At 41.1% G+C, this 18,033-nt stretch overlaps 1 protein-coding gene across 1 annotated transcript in view; it reads left to right on the forward strand.

The window, feature by feature from the left end:
- Window positions 1-15,737, forward strand: part of Mdn1 (midasin AAA ATPase 1) — a 148,499-nt gene extending 132,762 nt beyond the window's left edge. Inside the window, exons 92-102 of the mRNA XM_090338431.1 lie at window positions 417-618; window positions 4,510-4,671; window positions 6,056-6,213; window positions 6,900-6,989; window positions 7,796-7,911; window positions 10,225-10,399; window positions 11,291-11,364; window positions 11,494-11,608; window positions 12,296-12,359; window positions 13,655-13,797; window positions 14,654-15,737. Of these exons, the coding sequence (XP_090194557.1) occupies window positions 417-618; window positions 4,510-4,671; window positions 6,056-6,213; window positions 6,900-6,989; window positions 7,796-7,911; window positions 10,225-10,399; window positions 11,291-11,364; window positions 11,494-11,608; window positions 12,296-12,359; window positions 13,655-13,797; window positions 14,654-14,842 (1,488 nt within the window). The 3' untranslated portion in view covers window positions 14,843-15,737. The remainder of the gene's footprint in view (window positions 1-416; window positions 619-4,509; window positions 4,672-6,055; window positions 6,214-6,899; window positions 6,990-7,795; window positions 7,912-10,224; window positions 10,400-11,290; window positions 11,365-11,493; window positions 11,609-12,295; window positions 12,360-13,654; window positions 13,798-14,653) is intronic.
- Window positions 15,738-18,033: the final 2,296 nt, after the last annotated feature.

Consider the following 18,033-nt stretch of genomic DNA (forward strand, 5'->3'; position numbering starts at 1 on the left):
CCTGGACAACTGTGGGTCACATCCTTAATTCTAGCTACTAAGGAGGCTGAGATCTGAGGGTGGTGGCTGTAAGTCAGCACAGGCAGTTGGGGTCTTGAACTATGGGTCTTGGTGCTGTCTCTCAGCTCTTCAATTCAAGGCTAGTACTCTACCACTTGAGCCACAGCACTACTTCTGGTTTTCCACTGCTTAATTGGAGATAAGAATCTCACAGACTTTCCTGCCCAGGCTGGCTTTGAACCACAATCCTCAGATCTCAGCTCCCTGAGTAGCTAGGATTACAGGCTTGAGCCACCGGCACCCCGCCTTTGAATTTCATTTTTACATAGTTATAGCTAATTTACTTAGACTGTAGATGAACATTATGATTTTGAATCTTGTTATTACAGCCACAGCTTTAATCTATCATTTTGCAGAGTTTTAAAAGGAAACCTGGACAGGCTGACAATGAACGCTCCATAGGTGATCACAATGAGCGTGTACATAAGAGATTGAGGACTGTGGACACAGACAACCAGTGTGAACAGAAGTCTGTCGAGCCTCAGGTCCAGATGGAAGATGCAGATGCGTTTGAACACATTAAACAAGACAGCAACACATATGATGCACAGACCTATGGTACGATCCAAAAAGCTTCTCCTTTTGCTCAGAGTGCTCTGAGGTTGTAGAATGTGACTGTTACCCCTTGGGTAAATTAGAAAGGAGAGAAACTGACTTGCTTTGTTTTGTTTTTGTCAATTATGAGGATTAAAGTCTGGGCCTGGGGGCTATCCCTGAGCTCTTCAGCTTAAGTCTAGCACTGTACTACTGGAGCCTCAGCACAACTTCTGGTTTTGAACTCCTTCCATATTTTGGATATTAGGCATTTCTTAGATGTACTGCTAGTAAAGTTCTTCAAGTTCGTTGGCTGTCTTTCTAGTTTAATAACTATGTCTTTTACTTGAGTCTCTCCTATCTGCTATGCCCCTGGGACTCTTGTAGGTGATTTTAATCTATGCCTGTGAGTTCTTTTGTTTCTCCTACTCCCTCTTGCAGTTTCAGGTCTGACATTGAGGTCTTTGATCCACATTGAGTTGATATTAGTGCATGGTGACAAACAAATCCACATTTAGAGGTGCAAGGCTGCCAGCCAGCCGCCAGCGGGGGGGCGGGGGGGGAAGTAGGGGGTGCAGTCACCGAACTGGGCTGAAGCTGGAGCCTTGCCCCTCCCAGGAAGCTTCACATGGAGGCTGGCAGCAAATCTGGGACTCCACTATTGCGACCTGTTGGCAAGTGTTTGTCAACTGCAGCGTCATTCTCCTATCTTGACTGAGCCTGGGAGGGGAACTAGAAGCCCAGCAGGGAAATCGAGCACCGTGGCACCTGTTGCTCACCCACCCTCAGCAACTCCCTTCCTTAAAAACAGCCACCATTAGCCAGGAGTTTGGCCTAGTGGTAGAATGGTTGCCTAGCATGCCCGGGTTTGATTCCTTGCTACCATATACATAAAAAAAAGCCGGAAGTGGTGCTGAAGCTCAAGTGGTAAAGCTCTAACCTTGAGAAAGTCCAAGGACAGTGCTCAGGCCCTGAGCTCAAGCCCAGGACTGGGGGGGTGGGGGGGGAAGCCACCACCACCCCAGCACCAGACCACTTTGTGCCATTCCGGGATTGCTCAGGAGATGTCCACTTTCCCAAGTGTCCACACCAGTGTGGTGACTGCAGCCCTGCCAGCCACAGCCCAGGATCCCTGGTGATGGGGGAGTCCTGGGGGGGGAGGGGGGAGAAGCTCCAGCCTCACACAGGAAGGGCCCAATGGCACCCTCAGGGAGGGAGCTATTGGATCAGCGCTGGCCCTTACTGAATATAGAACAAAAGGCGCATCAGGGGTCTTTTCTGGCATCTTCCTTATGGGAACTGACATGAGAATCCGGGAGCGATTGCTGATTGAGAATAGTTTCAGCAAATGAAATGTAAATGAAGCACAAGGTCTAGCAGAACAGCGTGGAAGCTGCCATACCTGATTTCAGGTGTCATCAACTGTCCCCAAGTGAACTTTGGCTCATTTGCTTTGTTTAAGCATGGACTTTGTTATCTGTATTTTTTCCTTCCTGTTTTTCATAAAGGCTAAATATTTTGAAGATCACTGCTTTCTCCTAGAAAATGAAGTATTTTTTAATCCAAAAACTGACTCTTAATCCTTATGTTATAAACTATAAATACTTCAGTAATAGTTATTTTTTAGGTTAGAGATGAGGACTCGAACTTAGTACCCAATGCTTTCTCTCATGGGCTAGTGCTCTACTAACTGAGCCATGCCTCCAACCCTCTTTTATTTCTTTTTTAATATTTGTTAAGTTATTCAGGTATTCCCAATCTACTCTATGGAACATTGCTCCTTTGGAAAAGAAAATAGATGCTTCCTGGGATAACATTGCTAGCATCAGCAGTAGTAGGGAAAACGTGTTAAAACTCTGTTTACAAGACCTTTCTTTTTTAGAAAAACGTTTCTGTAGGATTCTTCCCAAAATGTTAATGCCCAAATTTCATCTTGAGGGAATATGGAGATAAATTCAAAATATGATTTGTCGGGTTTTTCTCTTTATCATGAGAGGCAATTTTTTTTCATTTCTCGGGGATGACAATATGATTATAGGAAACTGTTTTGTTCTTAGAGGGTATATGTTCTGATGTTATAGTAGGGCTGATGTTGGGATGTCTGCAAATTTCAGGTAATCCAGATCAATGGTGAAGAGTGTAGGGAATGAGAAAATAGGGCACTGTGCTAATGATTGCTAGCTCAGGTGATTGCTTTTTAAACTTTTCCATAAATTTCACAGTTTTCAGAATGAAGAGTTGGGAGCAATTTGTGTCCAGCAATGTTCATTTAATAAACATTAGTTGTCCAGAAAGAAAGAGAGAGAGAGAAAAAAGAAATGCACCTTTAGTTTTCTATATATGGAGGCCCAGTTTTCCCAACACCAATTATTGAAGAGGCTATCTTTATTTTGCTATTATTCACAGCCACGTATAAGTAAGTACTCAAGGTTTCTAGTTTAGTGTAAGTACTTTGTAAATAACCATACAAACAGCTGCCTACGTCCAAACCTAGTGCCAATCTCACAGTTTCTTTCCTCCCCCACCCCCATTTACTGGTACTTGAACTCAGGATCCTCAACCTTACCTTGCTGCTCTGTACTTCTCCATACTTCTGAGATGGACTTTTCTGTCCCAACTGCCTTTGAACCTCAATTCTCCAAGTTTCAGGATATCTTAGCCTTACAGATATCCCTTCAGGATATCTATATTCCTTTCTCATCTCCTTCAAATAGAACCTTATAGTCGCAGGAACTGTTAACTTGAAATAAATCCCAATACAGAAGATAGGCATTGGTCATTCGAGTTCTCTTATGATTTTTTTGTTTCGTTTTGTTTATGGTAATATTGGCTTTCTATTTGCCAGGTAGGCACTCAGTCACTAGAGCTATATATGCAGTCTTTTTGTTGTTGTTTTGTTTTTCTTTTCTTGATTGGTTGTGAGGCCTGCCTGGGTGCTGTCCTTGAGTTTTATTGCTGAAGGCCAGTGTTCTACCACTTTGAGCCACAGCACTACTTCGTTTTCTGGGGGTTTAACTAGAGATACTCTCAAACTTTTCTGCCCAGGCCGACTTTGAACCATAATCCTCAGATCCCTGTCTGTTGGATAGCTGGTATCACAGGCATGAGCCTGTAATAAGTACTCAACTTATTGTTTTTTAATAGTAGACTAGTGTTAACAATAGCTACCTATGAGAGTGGAGCAAAAACTACTCTGTAGGTTTTGGGTTTTTTTTTCCCCCTCTTATGTCTCTTATTTATTTGAAAAAAAAGTTCCCCCCACACCTTAGGCAGTATGTCTCAGCTTCTAATGGGTCAAGGCCCTACTCTGGCTCCTTGTGAATGACTGTATGTGTAACTGTAAATGACTTATATGTGGTGGACAGACCACATACTGTCATGACCTAGTCATAGTCTTCTCAGAAGAACACTTGTAAATGAAGTTTAGACTCAAGAAAGCTGTCCAGGAACCCTGATTCCATTTAAAAGAAAAGAAGAACTTAAGCTTTATGTCAGAAAACCTTAGAAGCCTTTACCGTATGGTCATGGAAATCCTTTAGTAATTGTGTGAGCCATAACATCTTGTAAAGAGGTGAGCTCACTGAGTTCAATTTGTCAAAGATTACAATGCTGAGATTCTTCCTCTATACTTTTTTGAGCTCTTTAGTAATAAAAGGATAGTGCCCATTAGGTGCTCTGAGTTATGTGTCCAGACTGTTAATTATTATTGTTCATCGTCTGTCCTGAGCAGAATATATTTTCATAGCTTCATATGTAGTTACACTATGTCCTCATAATATCTGTAGAAAATAAAACAGTACCAATGGGTCAGCAGGAGATCTTGGGTCCAATCAAGTGTCCAAACCTATTCTGTCAGAGAAAGAACTGGTGTTAGAACAATTGTAGCCCACATATCACTTTGTGTACTCTTGGCAGATGTGGCCAGCAAGGAGCAGCAACAGACTGCAAAAGACTTTGACAAAGAAGATAAAACAGAGGACTGCCTCATGGATATTGAGGAGCAGGAAGAGCTTAGTACAGAAGACACAGAGCAGCTGAAGCCAGATGAAGTCAAATCAGGGACCAGGGCAGCCTCTAGTGAGTACTGCTAATGATTGTACCCTTCCTAACTAAGCTCTGTAACGTAAGTTCTCTTGAACTACAATCTGATTTCATGTCCTACCCATATCTTAGATGAGTAATTTGCATATAATAATTTTACTGCATTTTATTGGGGCAGAGAGATATGGGAGTAGTCTTTCCAAGAATATAGGAAAGTAATGTGTTTCCTTTAGTTACGATGAAAGGGTATATTTTAGGTTATACAGAAATGTTTTTAATTACATTAAAGCATAACTAGTGAAATAGCAAAAAAAAAAAAAAAGAATAAGAAGTAAAAGAAGCGGCAGCAGGAGCAAAAAGTATGCACAGGTTTTCATTTCTTATCTAGCTGAGTTCTATCACCAGTTTGTCTGTTCAGTGGTACTGAGGATTGATGTCAGGGTTTCACATTTGGTAGGCAGATGCTCTAGCACTTGTGACATACTCCTAGCCCCCTATTTTGCTTTATTCTCTGAGTAGGGTCTTTGTTTTTGTCCAGCTTGGCTTCCAATCACAATCTCACCTCCTGAATAGGTGGGGTAACACATACACAGGGCCAGGAGTTTGGCCTAGTGGTAGAGTGCTTGCCTAGCATGCACAAAGACTTGGGTTTGATTCCTCAATGCCACATACATAGAAAAAAGCCAGAAGTGGTGCTGAGGGACAAGTGGTAGAGCACTAGCCTTGAGAAAGTCCAAGGACAATGCCCAGACCCTGAGTACAAGCCCAGGACTGGCCAAAAAAAAAAACCAAAAAACATAAAATTCCTTGGGCAATTGTTTTTGCTTTTTGTTTTTTGTTTAATCTGGGGAATACATTTAGCAACTTAACAAGAACCTGCCAAATTCAGAGGCTCTTTATTATTATTTCAAGAATGTAGACAAATGTCTTGTCATTCTTTGAATTGGAGACAAAAAGCTTTGTGATTAGAATCAGATCCAAGCTTGCCTCTAATATCATTCCATGAAAGGTATTAATTTTGTCATGACTTTCTTCATAAGATGAAACAATAGGTTTATTTTGCTGTTTATTTTCAGTACTGGGAATTAAACTACAAATCTTATGCAAGTTTGTCAAAGACGCCTGACAGTCACTGAGCTGTGTGCACTAGCACATTAGTGTAGTTTTCACACGGCTTGTGAAGATAAATTGGTCTTTCCTACTATTCCTTCCCAAACAGCTGCCTTCAATATGAGGGTGACACAGGAATAAATTAGCAAGAACTAGTCATTACTGTTAAAAGAGCAAGAATATATGGAAGTATGGAAATGTGCTGAGGTGAATGAGGTTTGATTCATTTTCCAGAGTCATGGACAGTAGTAAATGTTCAGTTTTATGCAAGTGTTTTGATAAATAAAATGATGTCCTTATTCAAAAACAGGCTTTGAGGAGATGGAGATTGAGACCCAAACTGTTAAAACAGATGAGGACCCTAGGACAGACAGATCCCACAAGGAAACAGACAACGAGAAACCAGAGCGAAGCCGAGATTCAACCATTCACACACTCCATCAGTATCTTGTGGATACAATTTTCCAAGTACTGAGACTCACTAATTACTGCTTTAATAATTTATTTTTAAGTTGGCTTAAATCATATACTTATCAAAACTGTAAGAATTTTCTTTATGGGAGAGGTATTCTTTAAATAATGGTGCCCAGACATCCACTCTAGTGACTGGTTCTCAGGCTTGACTCTCACATTCTATCCTTTTACTATTCTTGTCTAAGAATTCTTCAGTTTAGGGGGGAAAACCAAGACATGTGAAAGGGTATCAATGTATGTGAATTAATGCACCTTCTATCTGGCAAATATTATGTAACCCTTTTACTAATTACAATAAAAAAAAAAAAGAATTCTTCAGTTTAAGCTGTGAGCTGGTGGCCTGTAATCCTGTCTACTCAGGAGTCTGAGATGTGAGGATCATGGTTTAAAGCCAGCCTGGGCATGTGAGAGTATTATCTCCAATTAACCACCAGAAAACTGTGTTCTTTATGGTGGTTAAATAAGATTCCTTACTACGTCTATATTTAGGAAGAGCTCTATGGAGCCCTTTAACTGAGTCTAGATTCAAGCTAAGTTCTTAAAGGAATCATTTGGAAGTGTAGATACAAGACCATCATCTGATTGTACCATTAAATATTCTTGTTTTGAGTCTCTTACTGTAGGAGGAAGGCAGCCCATGACAAAAGTTGAGTGATTCTAACTTGTCTTTTTCTTCATAGCCCTTTTTAAAAGATGTCAATGAACTAAGACAGGAGATGGAGAGACAGCTGGAAACGTGGCAGCAACTGGAATCTGGGAATGCAGAAGAAGTAAGTTAATGGGATTATACTCAAACTCTCTTCACTTTGAGAAACAGTCAACTTAATAGATTTTTGGCTCCAGTAATTTTTATAAAATGGACCAGACATGTTTTTCTGCCTGTTTTACCAGAGATCTATAGTTTAATTAAAACAAAAACTGGCTTTTTAATGACAATGGAGATAAATCCATGTCATGTCATTCAAAGAACCAGCCAACGTCATCACTTCTGGCTGTGTGTATTAACCAAGAAATTTTGCTTTTAATGACTTTGTATTAGAAATCATGGGCTTTGTCTCTGTTAAGTAGACATTCTGAGAGTATCACTTAGGGCAACAAGATTATTTACATCCACCTTCACCATAGGGATGGCATGTGTTATTTTAAACTCCAGGTGAGAGGCTGGGAATGTGGCGTAAAGCCCTGGGTTCAGTTCCTCAGTACCACATAAACAGAAAAAGCCAAAAGTGGCTCACCTGAGCAAAAGAAAAGCAGCTCAGGGTCAGTGTCCAGGCCCTGAATTTAAGCCCCAAGTCTTGCAAAACCAAACAAACATACAAACAAAAAACTCCTGGTGATTTTTTTTTAATGAATTCTATTTAATTGCTGTATTCCAGTCTTACCTGTAAATCAGTTGTGGTTTGATGGGAAATATTTTTAATTGATTTAGATAATAGCTTGCTGACAGAAGCTTTAAAGTTCTGTAGGTTTATGTAAGTTGTTTTCTACTATTCTTCAGGTTGTGGTCTTGCCCTAATAACTGAGTGCATTTTGATAGTTTAAGGGCGTAATTTATATTTAATTGCTGTTGTCCCAGGAGAAAGCAGCAGCTGACATGTGGCAGAGCTACCTGGTCTTAACTGCTCCTCTCTCACAACAACTGTGTGAACAGCTTCGCCTCATTTTAGAGCCTACCCAGGCAGCCAAGCTGAAGTAAGTCTTTCCCACTGTGCCTGAAAAGCTAACTGTTTGTTGACCCCAGCACTGAATCTTTATAGCCCTGGTTTCTAAGTTACTACTAATGTTATACAGTGTGATGTTCATACCATTTTTCCTAGTGTTTATATTACAAGTTTGTTATTTTGGTGGGAAATGAAGAGTCTGGTTTACCTTATCATCTGTTATTTACTAGATCCTTTTTGCTGGTTCTGGGGTTTCAACTCAGCCTGCGCACTGTCCTTGTGATTTCTGAAGGCTGGTGCTTACCACTTGAGCCACTTTTGGCTTTTTCTGAGTATGTAGTACTGAGGAGTCAAACCCAGGGATCTGCGCATGCTAGGCAGGAACTCTTACCACTAGGCCACACATCTTTGTGAAAGATGTACCCAGAATTTTATTTCTCTTTTTGTCGGTTTGGGGGCTTGAACTCGGGGCCTAGGCGCATCTTTGGGTCAGGGCTAGAGCTGTACCATTTTGAGCCACAGTACCACTTCTGGCATTTTCTGAGTAGTCTTTTGCTACATCCACTCCAGTGGAGTCTGTGCAGCATGGAGCAGAAAGAGCTTGAATGGCTGCCAGTCCTGAGGTTCACACCAATGGTGATCAGGCGTCCTGGAGGTCCCTGGCAGAGACCGGGACATATGCGTGGAATGCTCATAATGCTGGGTGCTGGGATTCTTTTATCACTCTTTTCATTTCTGATAGTTGATGGTATGGCAGCAATATTCTGTGCCAGCTAGTGGCCTAAACAATTGATTGAGCGACTAGATGTTCCAGGAACTAAAAGTGGATGCCCGGCTACTCTGGCGCAAGACGCACCCACAGCAGCCTTAATGACCTCAATGCATTCTATTAAGAATAAGACAGAATTAGAAACTAAAACGGAAAATATGATCTTTGAATTAGTAATAATTGTTAGTTTGCCTGAATATGCCTTTAATGCGTTTGCATTACTTGTGTAAATGTTGCAAGTACATAATGAATCACATGGGAAAGGATTAGAAGGGCTAGAGCACCGTGGTGTGCTCTAACTGAACAGCAACAATGGACTCTTAGGGTTAAGGTTTTACAATTCCTGGCACAGGGTAATAATTACTGACTCAGAAACAGAATCATAGGAAGAACTAGAATGGAACAAATGGTAAACAAAACTAATATTGATTAATGCCAAGGCGGATGACGCCTAACCACAATGTCTGACATATTAACCATAACTCCTTAGAAGGGAGGGAGAAGTTTCTTTTCTACTCAGAAAAATGTACCCTGTAACCATTCTTAAACATGATTGTAATCTTTTGACCTTATGCCAACTGAAAGAAAATGCTCCTGCTTTGACTGTATATAATCTCACATTCAACAAGTAAAATTTCGCAGCAGATTTCAAACCTCCTTTGCGTTTGTGTCTGTCTGTCATGGCCGAATCCATTCCTGACCTGTGAATCCAGACTTGGTCTCCCCGCACTCCCGCTGAGTCGGTCTGCGGCAGTCTTTTGTTGGATAAGAGTCTCACTGACTTTCTTGCCTGGGGCTGGCTTCAAACCACAATCCTCAGATTTCGGCCTTCAGAGTAGCTAGGATTATAGGTGTGAACCACCAGCACCTAGCTTGCACTTTTAAACAGAAAACATTGTACAGATAGTTTTTGCCCTTGCTTTTCTGTGTGTGTGTGAGAGAGAGAAGGGGGCAGGGGACAAGGATTATGGGGCTTGCACTCAACCCGGGCGCTGTTCCTGAGCTCTTCAGCTCAAGGCTACCACCCTACCCTTGAGCCAAGCCCCACTTCCCATTTTCTAGAGGTTAATTGGAGATTAGAGTCTCAGATCCTTTTGTGCCTGGACTGGCTTTGATCCTCAGATCTCAACCTCCTGAGTAGCTAGGATTGCAGGCGTGAGCCACCATACCCAGCTTGCCCTTGCTTTTCTAGAAGTATTTGATTATTAGTCCACAGGACTAGAGTTCCTAGCTTGTGGTCAAGAAGACACCCTTAGTTAATATGACTACTTGGTACAAGGACTATCAGTTTCAAGGCATTTGGTGGTGTTATTTTTGTCCTTAAAATTCTGAGGAGTGAGGAACCGAGAGTTTAGCCTAGTGGTAAAGAGCTTGCCTAGCATGCACAAACACCTGGGTTTGACTCCTCAGTGCCACATGCATAGAAAAAGCTGGAAATGCTGTGGCTAAAGTGGTAGAATGCTAGCCTTGAGAAAGCCCAAGAACAGTGCTCCCACCCTGAGTTCAAGCCCTAAGACTGGCCAAAAAAAAAAAAATTCTAAGAAATGAGCGCTTGTCTTTTCCCTTCTTGGATAGAGGAGACTATCGAACAGGGAAGCGACTGAACATGCGGAAAGTCATTCCATACATTGCTAGTCAATTTCGGAAAGACAAGATTTGGCTTCGAAGGACCAAGCCCAGTAAACGCCAGTACCAGATTTGTTTGGCTATTGATGACTCTTCTAGTATGGTAGACAACCACACCAAACAGGTAAGGAAGGATGGGGGGGGGGGGGGAAGCTGTATATCTTGGAGAATTTAAAACGGCAGTTACACCATGTCTCAAATGTTTTAGTCCTCTGTTGTAAATTTTTAAGAAGTTTTTAACAGTTAACAATGCTAAACTGGGCTCTGGTAGCTCACACCTGTAATCCTTGCTACTGAGGAGGTTGAGAGCTGAGAATCATAGTTCAAAGCCAGCCTAGGCAGGAAAGTATGTGAGGCTCCTGCCTCCAGTTAACTGCCAGGAAATGGTAAGTGGTACTGTTTATCAAGTGGCAGAACCCTAGTCCTGAGTAAACGAACTCAAGGACAGCCCTGCGTTCAAGCCCCATAACTGACCCGGAAAAAAAAAAATTACAATGTCACTGCAATACAAAACTGTATTTTCAAGGTATTTTATAATTTCTGAACTTGGGGTCATTACCATGTGACTTTGGACAACTTTTTGTCAGTTGTGGGGCTTTTGTTAGACATTAATTGTGTGAAAAATCAGGATAATGCCTACCTCAAAGATTGCACGAAATTATGTATGTAGCATATTTAGTAAATTTATACCTATCATGTCTGCAGATTGTAATGAAGCTATTACAGTTCAAATGCCTTACCTTACTATGTAAAAATGAGTTTTAAATTGGTTTCAAATTTTTGTTTCCTATAAAAACCGTATTTCTCAAAACTCACAGGAATGGTCTACTCTAGATGTCATCTACTAAAAATATGAATGTGATAAGATTTCTGGGTTTCAGTATTCACTAAAGCCTCTATTGGTTATAAATATGATGGCATCTTTTATGGGAATCTTAACGTTATAATAGGTCAAGCATTAGGGATCTAGCTTAGAGAAGTTCTGATTCTTTAAACCCCTGACTTTATTCCACAGCTTGCATTTGAGTCTCTGGCAGTGATTGGTAATGCTCTTACCCTTTTGGAAGTGGGTCAGATTGCAGTGTGCAGGTAAGGATGCTTTTTAATCCCAGTGGGAAAACTCTTCACAATTTTACTGTTTTGATCATGACCCCCACCTCTTCTTCCCCCCACCCCCCCAAAAAAAACCCTCATTGTATTTGTTTTTTCTCTCCCAAGTTTTGGGGAATCAGTAAAGCTGTTACACCCATTCCATGAGCAGTTCAGTGATTATTCTGGGTCCCAGATTCTACGGCTTTGCAAATTTCAGCAAAAGAAAACCAAAATTGCTCAGGTATGTTATGAGTCAGTGTCTTTTGCATTTATTCCTAAACTTAAATTGGTGAAGCTTAAGTGGTTTTAGGCCTCTGTATTTGGGGCAGGTAAAATTGATGCTACTGAATTGAACTCCAGTCAGTATGCTACTAGAACAGAAGATTCCCTGGCATTCATTATAAACCAAGCTATGATAATTTTTTTTTGGGGGGGGGGGGTCCTTGGGATTTGAACTCTAGGCCTGGGTGCTATCCTTGAGCTCTTCAGCTCAAACTGATTCTCTAGGCCATTTAATCTAAAGAGGAATGATATGAAATAAAACAAGTAATAGTTATTTTCTTTTAAAAAGCTATTTTGATCATGGGTGTTGGTGTTACTTATTCCCTGAGGAATTTCTTTTGGGGGGTATCTTTCAGAACTCAAAAGGTAGTGTACACCTGTGATCTCAGGTAAGGATTACAAGTTTGAGGCTAGATTACATAATGAGTTCCTCTCTCAAAAAGAAAAACTAAAAGAGGAAGAGAGAATGACATTTATACTTGAGAATGCAATATTCAGATAAATACAATGCACCCTAAGAATTGTCCTTTATTAAAGGTGACTAGAAGGGCCAGCTTACAGATATAATGCTTAATGTCAGAAATCATTTCAGCTCCTACAGTCCTGAAAGAAGTTAGTTTTCTAATTATGTCTGGTTTTGGTTTAGTTTTTAGAGGCTGTACCAAACATGTTTGCAGCTGCTCAGCAACTTTCACACAACATTAATCCAGGTGAGCTGCATTTTCTTTTTGTTACCAAACCAATCTCACAGTACCTGTCACTACCATCTTCTAAAACATCTGTTTTACAGAAAAACACAGTGATAAAGGCTTCTAATTGATATAGGACCTCACAGTTTGGAAAGAAATGCGTAAGATGTGAAATTAAGTATAGAGAACAGAGAAAAGCAGAGTGTGAGCTAATTCAAGAGTAAGCTAAGCTAGGTGCTCATGCCTGAAATCCTAGCTACTCAGATCAAAGTTCAAAGCCAGCCTGGTCAGGAAAGTCCATCACCAAAAAAGCTGTGGCTCAAGTGGTAGGAGAACTAGCCTTCAGTAGAAAAGCTCCAGGCCATGAGTTGAAGTTGTAGGTCTGCCACCAAAACAAAACAACAAAAAAACAAGCTAGTCCAACAAAACTGCTGTCCTGATTCTGTTTTGGGGTGTTTTTTTTTTTGCCAGTCCTAGGGCTTGAACTCAAGGCCTGAGCACAGTCCTTGGGCTTTTTCAAGACTAGAGCTCTACCTACCACTTGAGCAATAGCACCACTTCTGGCTTTTTTCTATGTATGTGGTACTGGGGAATCAAACCCAGGTCCTTGTGCATGTTAGTCAAGCACTCTATAGGTTGGGTTCAGTTCCTCAGTACCACATACATAGAAAAGCCAGAAGTGGTGCTGTGACTCAAATGGTAGAGCACTAGACTTAGTGAAAGCCCAAGGACAGTGCTCAGGCTCTTGAGTTCATGCCCCAGGACTGGTGGCAAAAAAAAAAAAAAAAAAAACTACTTTCATGCAATTTTTTGTTTAAATGAAAAGAGCTGGGCACAGTGGCTCACGCCTGTAATTCTAGCTACTCAGGAGGCTGAGATCTGAGGATCAAAGTTCAAAGCCAGCCCAGCTACAAAAGGGCCTCCAATTAACCTCTAGAAAATGGGAAGTGGGGCTTGGCTCAAGGATAGGGCAGTAGTCTTGAGTTGAAGACTCAAAAAAAAAAGGGAGTATCAAGAAAAAAAACTAACCAGGTATACTGATTTCATGTTTCTCTTTTGAGCACTGTTGTGGCCATAGATGTGTTTGTATTGATATCTGCTTTAACATTACCAGAAACACTACCACTTGGAAAATTCTGTTCTGACAGTAATAACATATACTCATCTAAGCAATATATCAAAACATAGGCCCATTGTATATATATGCCCAGAATTCGTCAGTTTGAGAGGTCATTTGATTTTACTAGTACAAGATAGCCTATGCTTAATTTGTCATGCTCTAGATTTTTATAATTCCCTCCTTCTGGGTTCTACAGAAACTGCACAACTACTCCTAATCGTCTCTGATGGCCGAGGCCTGTTCCTTGAAGGCAAAGAAAGAGTCCTGGCAGCAGTTCAGGCCGCCCGGAATGCCAATATCTTCCTTATTTTTGTTGTGTTGGACAATCCAACCTCACGGGTGAGTGACTGAACAATGCTGTTTTCAGAAATTAAAGGGATTTGCCTTCCCTGTGTTCTGAAACATGGCTTGAGTTGTTTTCATCAATTTGATTGTGGTTCTTACTCACTTTTTTCTGAATCTTGACAAGAATCCAGTTAAGGTGTAAGGATCGTTCTTCATACTCAGAAATGAAGCACAACTCAGGGAACCAAGATTCACAGTCAATAAAAGGCCATCCCCCGGGATCAGAATTTCCCTCTTATACAATAGTTATTGCAGCCTTTGGAGTGACCACTTCTAAATAGACTAACCCTCTCACAGCAAGATGCATCAGCCAGCTTAGTAAGTACACCCAGCCATTTCTGTTCTGCAGAAGAATCGTAGCTGCAGGTCACTTGAACATGTGGATAAGGTGATTTAATGGGAATTACTCTTCAGTACATAAAGAATGAACACTATAGGGAAAGCAGATTGTCTTGTTTACCCCTTTTCCTTCCTTTTTGTGACCCCTTAAAGAAAATGGTTACCAGTGTCTTAGAATTCTGCTACTCAGGAAGCTGAGATCTGAGAATGGAAGCCAGCTCAGGCAAAAAAAAAAGTCCATGAGACTCTCATCTTGTTACAAAAGCTGGAAGTAGAACTGTGGCTCAAGTGGTAGAGTACCCAGCCTTTAGTAAAAATGCCATGTGAGATACAAGCCCCAGTAACAGCACACACACACACACACCAAAAAAACCCTAATCTGCCTCAATGCTAATTTTTAAATTCTTTTGCCTGGGAACCTAGTTTTGTATGTAGATTAAGATACAAGAACTAAAGACCTGATTCAGTGTTTTTTTTTTTGTTTGTTTTGTTTTTTGTGATGTCTTTACAGGATTCTATCTTGGACATTAAAGTACCAATATTTAAAGGACCTGGAGAGCTACCTGAAATCCGATCCTACATGGAGGAATTCCCATTCCCATTCTATATCATTCTTCGAGATGTGAACGCACTTCCTGAAACACTCAGTGATGCCCTTAGGCAGTGGTTTGAGTTGGTAGCTGCTTCTGACCAATCCTAGAAGAGAGAGTTCACATCTTTTGAACTCATTGTTCCAAACAGGACATTCACTTACCTTCCATCTGATTTTTTAATTCATCCAAAACCTACAAAAATGTTATTGCAGTATACATTTGTATTTTTACAAATATATATGAGAGAGCTCAGCTCCTTGCTGTACCTGCACCATGAAGAAACAGCAGTGCTACTCTCTCATAGCTGAGGGTGCAGGGAACCTAGCACTTGTGCTATTCCTGCAGGGGTCCTCGATACCTTTCCTAATTGCTGCCTACAGCATGGGACTATTTTGACCCTGCATTAAGCTCTGCCTTGCCAAGCCCACAGTAAAGCTCCCAAGGCTATATGTCTTGTGGCTGACACAGCTGGTTTTCTGGAGAGCTTAAATGTGTTCCCTTACCATGATGATTGTGAAAAGTACTGCCTTCTCTGTGAGGCAGGAGGCTTAGAGTGTTATTGTTCTTATAAAGCAACCAAACATTATGGAAGCCGAGTGCTCAACAAAGATGACCCTTGTGCTGCATAAAAACGAAGTGGCATTTTTAGTATTGCCACTTTCAGAGACTATGCAATGATGGGAAGGTGTTTTTCCCTTTATTTCATTCTCTTCAGTGCCATGGTCCCTGTTGTAATTTATTTTAGTTATTTTTTCTTTTAACAGTTAAGGGGAAGAATCATTCCTCGCATTGCTTTCAAGCTGCACATATCCAGTTCCTGTGGACACAGCATTTATTTTCCAGGATGAGACTAATAACCAGCTACATATTTTTCCTCTGCAGACAAAACATGTCAGTGGTGTTAGGGCAGTGTTGAAAGCAGTGCTTGAATACTTGAAACTGTGTACTGTGTCTTTATTTAATGTTTTGTCAGAATGTTCTTTTATAGGCAGTGTGCCATGCATCATCTATCTCCATACTGTTTTTGAAGTTACACTGTGAAGTCTTCCACCTTTATGCGGTGGTCTAAGACACAGACTGCTTGTTTAACCAAGTGTCCTAAAGCATGTACCTGAAGCTATATTGTTTTTTATTGTAAAAAGCTATGCAGCTTATATTCTGAAAACTATTAAAACATATGCCACTATTGAGGCAATCTGAGATCATTTTTACTGTGATATAACAGAAGAGTCCTGGTGGCTCAAGCCTATAGACCTAGATCCTCAGGACACCTGAGTGTCACGGTTCAGAGCCAGCCTAAGGCAGGAAAAACCCATGAGACTCATCTTCAGTGGACCACTCAAAATCTAGAAGTGGATCTATGGCTTAAAGTGGTAAACTACTAGCCTTGGGCAAAAGAGCTCAGGGACAGCTCCCGGGACCCACAACTGGCAGAAAAATAAGTTGGCAAGGTTTCATCTCAACTAATGGCTGAGTCTAGCGCTTCATGCCCGTCATCCCAGTAACAAAGGGAAAACCAATAGGAGGATCTTAAGTCCAGGTCGGTCTGGATATTTCTCCTTTCCTTCATTATTCGCTTGGCAAAATTAACACAAAACTCATGCAAAAAATTAACCTGCCTAACAGTAACCTGTTTTGCCATTTCACTAGCCAGAGCAGTTTAATTTGCCAGCTATAGTTATATCTTATAGGGGAACATTATTTTAATGATGGGTTGAAGGCTTGACTTCCCAACTCATGTGCCCAAAGTAATTTCTTGAACCCTAGAGCCACTCCTGGGGGGTTAAGCCCCAGTAATTCTGGTAGACAGGTGCCCACAAGGAGTCATTTTCCACTTGGGCTGTGCTGGGGAAAAAGGAATATGCGGCAAGGCTAATCCTCAGCATTCTCAGTCCAAGCCCTTCAGGATAGGAATACAATCTAAAATACAGTGTTGCAATTTTATTGCTCTCTTGCCTTAGACCAACCCAACACAGCCATTCTGTCACCAGGTGATAAAATCACTTCTTGACCAACACTTCCTTACACAGTGAATGGTTTCAGGTGTCTGCTGGCTCTCTTCAAATGTATCACATCCAGAGTGCATTCATTGCCCATGAAGTCTCTCCAGCCGAAAATCCCATGAGAGCTCCCTGTTGTGATGAGTATACTCAAGCTTCTCACTGCAACATCTAATATTCTTGTCTGCCTCTCCTGTCCCTTCTCTCCAGCATCCCCATCATTCGTCTCATCATAACAAACAAGTTCCTTCAACTTACACATGTTCCCTTACCTTGCCATTCTGACAACCTAATTCAAACAGAATTCCAAGAATGAACTTCCATGGCATGAACTTAGACATTTAGTAGCACTACATTCTTTATAGTTGCCCTGCCTAAAAATACAAATGCTTTCATTGAACCTCCATATTATCCCTAGGTATTTTGCTCATACTAGCTGGACACATTTATGGATGTAGAATTGCCTTGTCCAACTGGAGATTTACTTTAAAAAAAAAATGGGTTGTTGAGCTGCTGTGCTCAAGGCTAATGCGCTACCACTTGAGCCACCACGCTACGTCCACAAATGCTTTAAGAAAGTAAACATATAATGTGACAATATGACAGTACTTCTGGAGGAAGAGTGTAAAAATGACTGTCACTGTTCCTGGCCAGAACAATCTGGCAAGAGAAAGAGTTAAAAGGAATTCACATAGGGAAGGAAGTTGAACTTGAGCATAAGGACCTACCTCCAAGCTCCTAACACTGATTAATAACTGACCAAGTAGCAGGCTGCAAAGTGAACCCACACACACACAAAAAAAAACAGCCTTTCTGTACACCACCTATGGTGTACACTCAGAAATCAAGAAAGAAGAATTCCATTTGCAATACCTCCACCCCAAACTAATATATAAATGTAATGAGGGAAGCAAAAGATCTCTAGTGAAAGTGAAGAAATCAGTGATGATAGCAAGAAATGGAAAAACCTCCCATGTTCATGGATAGGTAGAACATGGAAAATAGCCATACTGGCAAAAATGATCTACAAATTTAACACAATCCCTGTCAAAATCATGATACATTCTTCTCCAAGCTAAAAAGACCTCGTATAGCCAAAGCATTTCTAGATTAAAAATGCTGCTGGTATTACAACCCAAGATCTCAAGCTCTACTACACTACAGAGTTGGCGCGGTGGCTTAGAGGCTGAGATCTGAGGATCGATGTTCAAAGCCAGCCCGGGCCTGCCCTAAAGAAAATGAGACTCATCTCCAACGAACCTCTAGAAAACTGGAAGTAGGGCTGGTAGCCTTGAGCT

This window comes from Megascapheus bottae, chromosome 8, assembly GCF_031878675.1.
Source record: "Megascapheus bottae isolate mThoBot1 chromosome 8, mThoBot2.hap1, whole genome shotgun sequence".
In the NCBI taxonomy this organism is placed as follows: domain Eukaryota; kingdom Metazoa; phylum Chordata; class Mammalia; order Rodentia; family Geomyidae; genus Megascapheus; species Megascapheus bottae.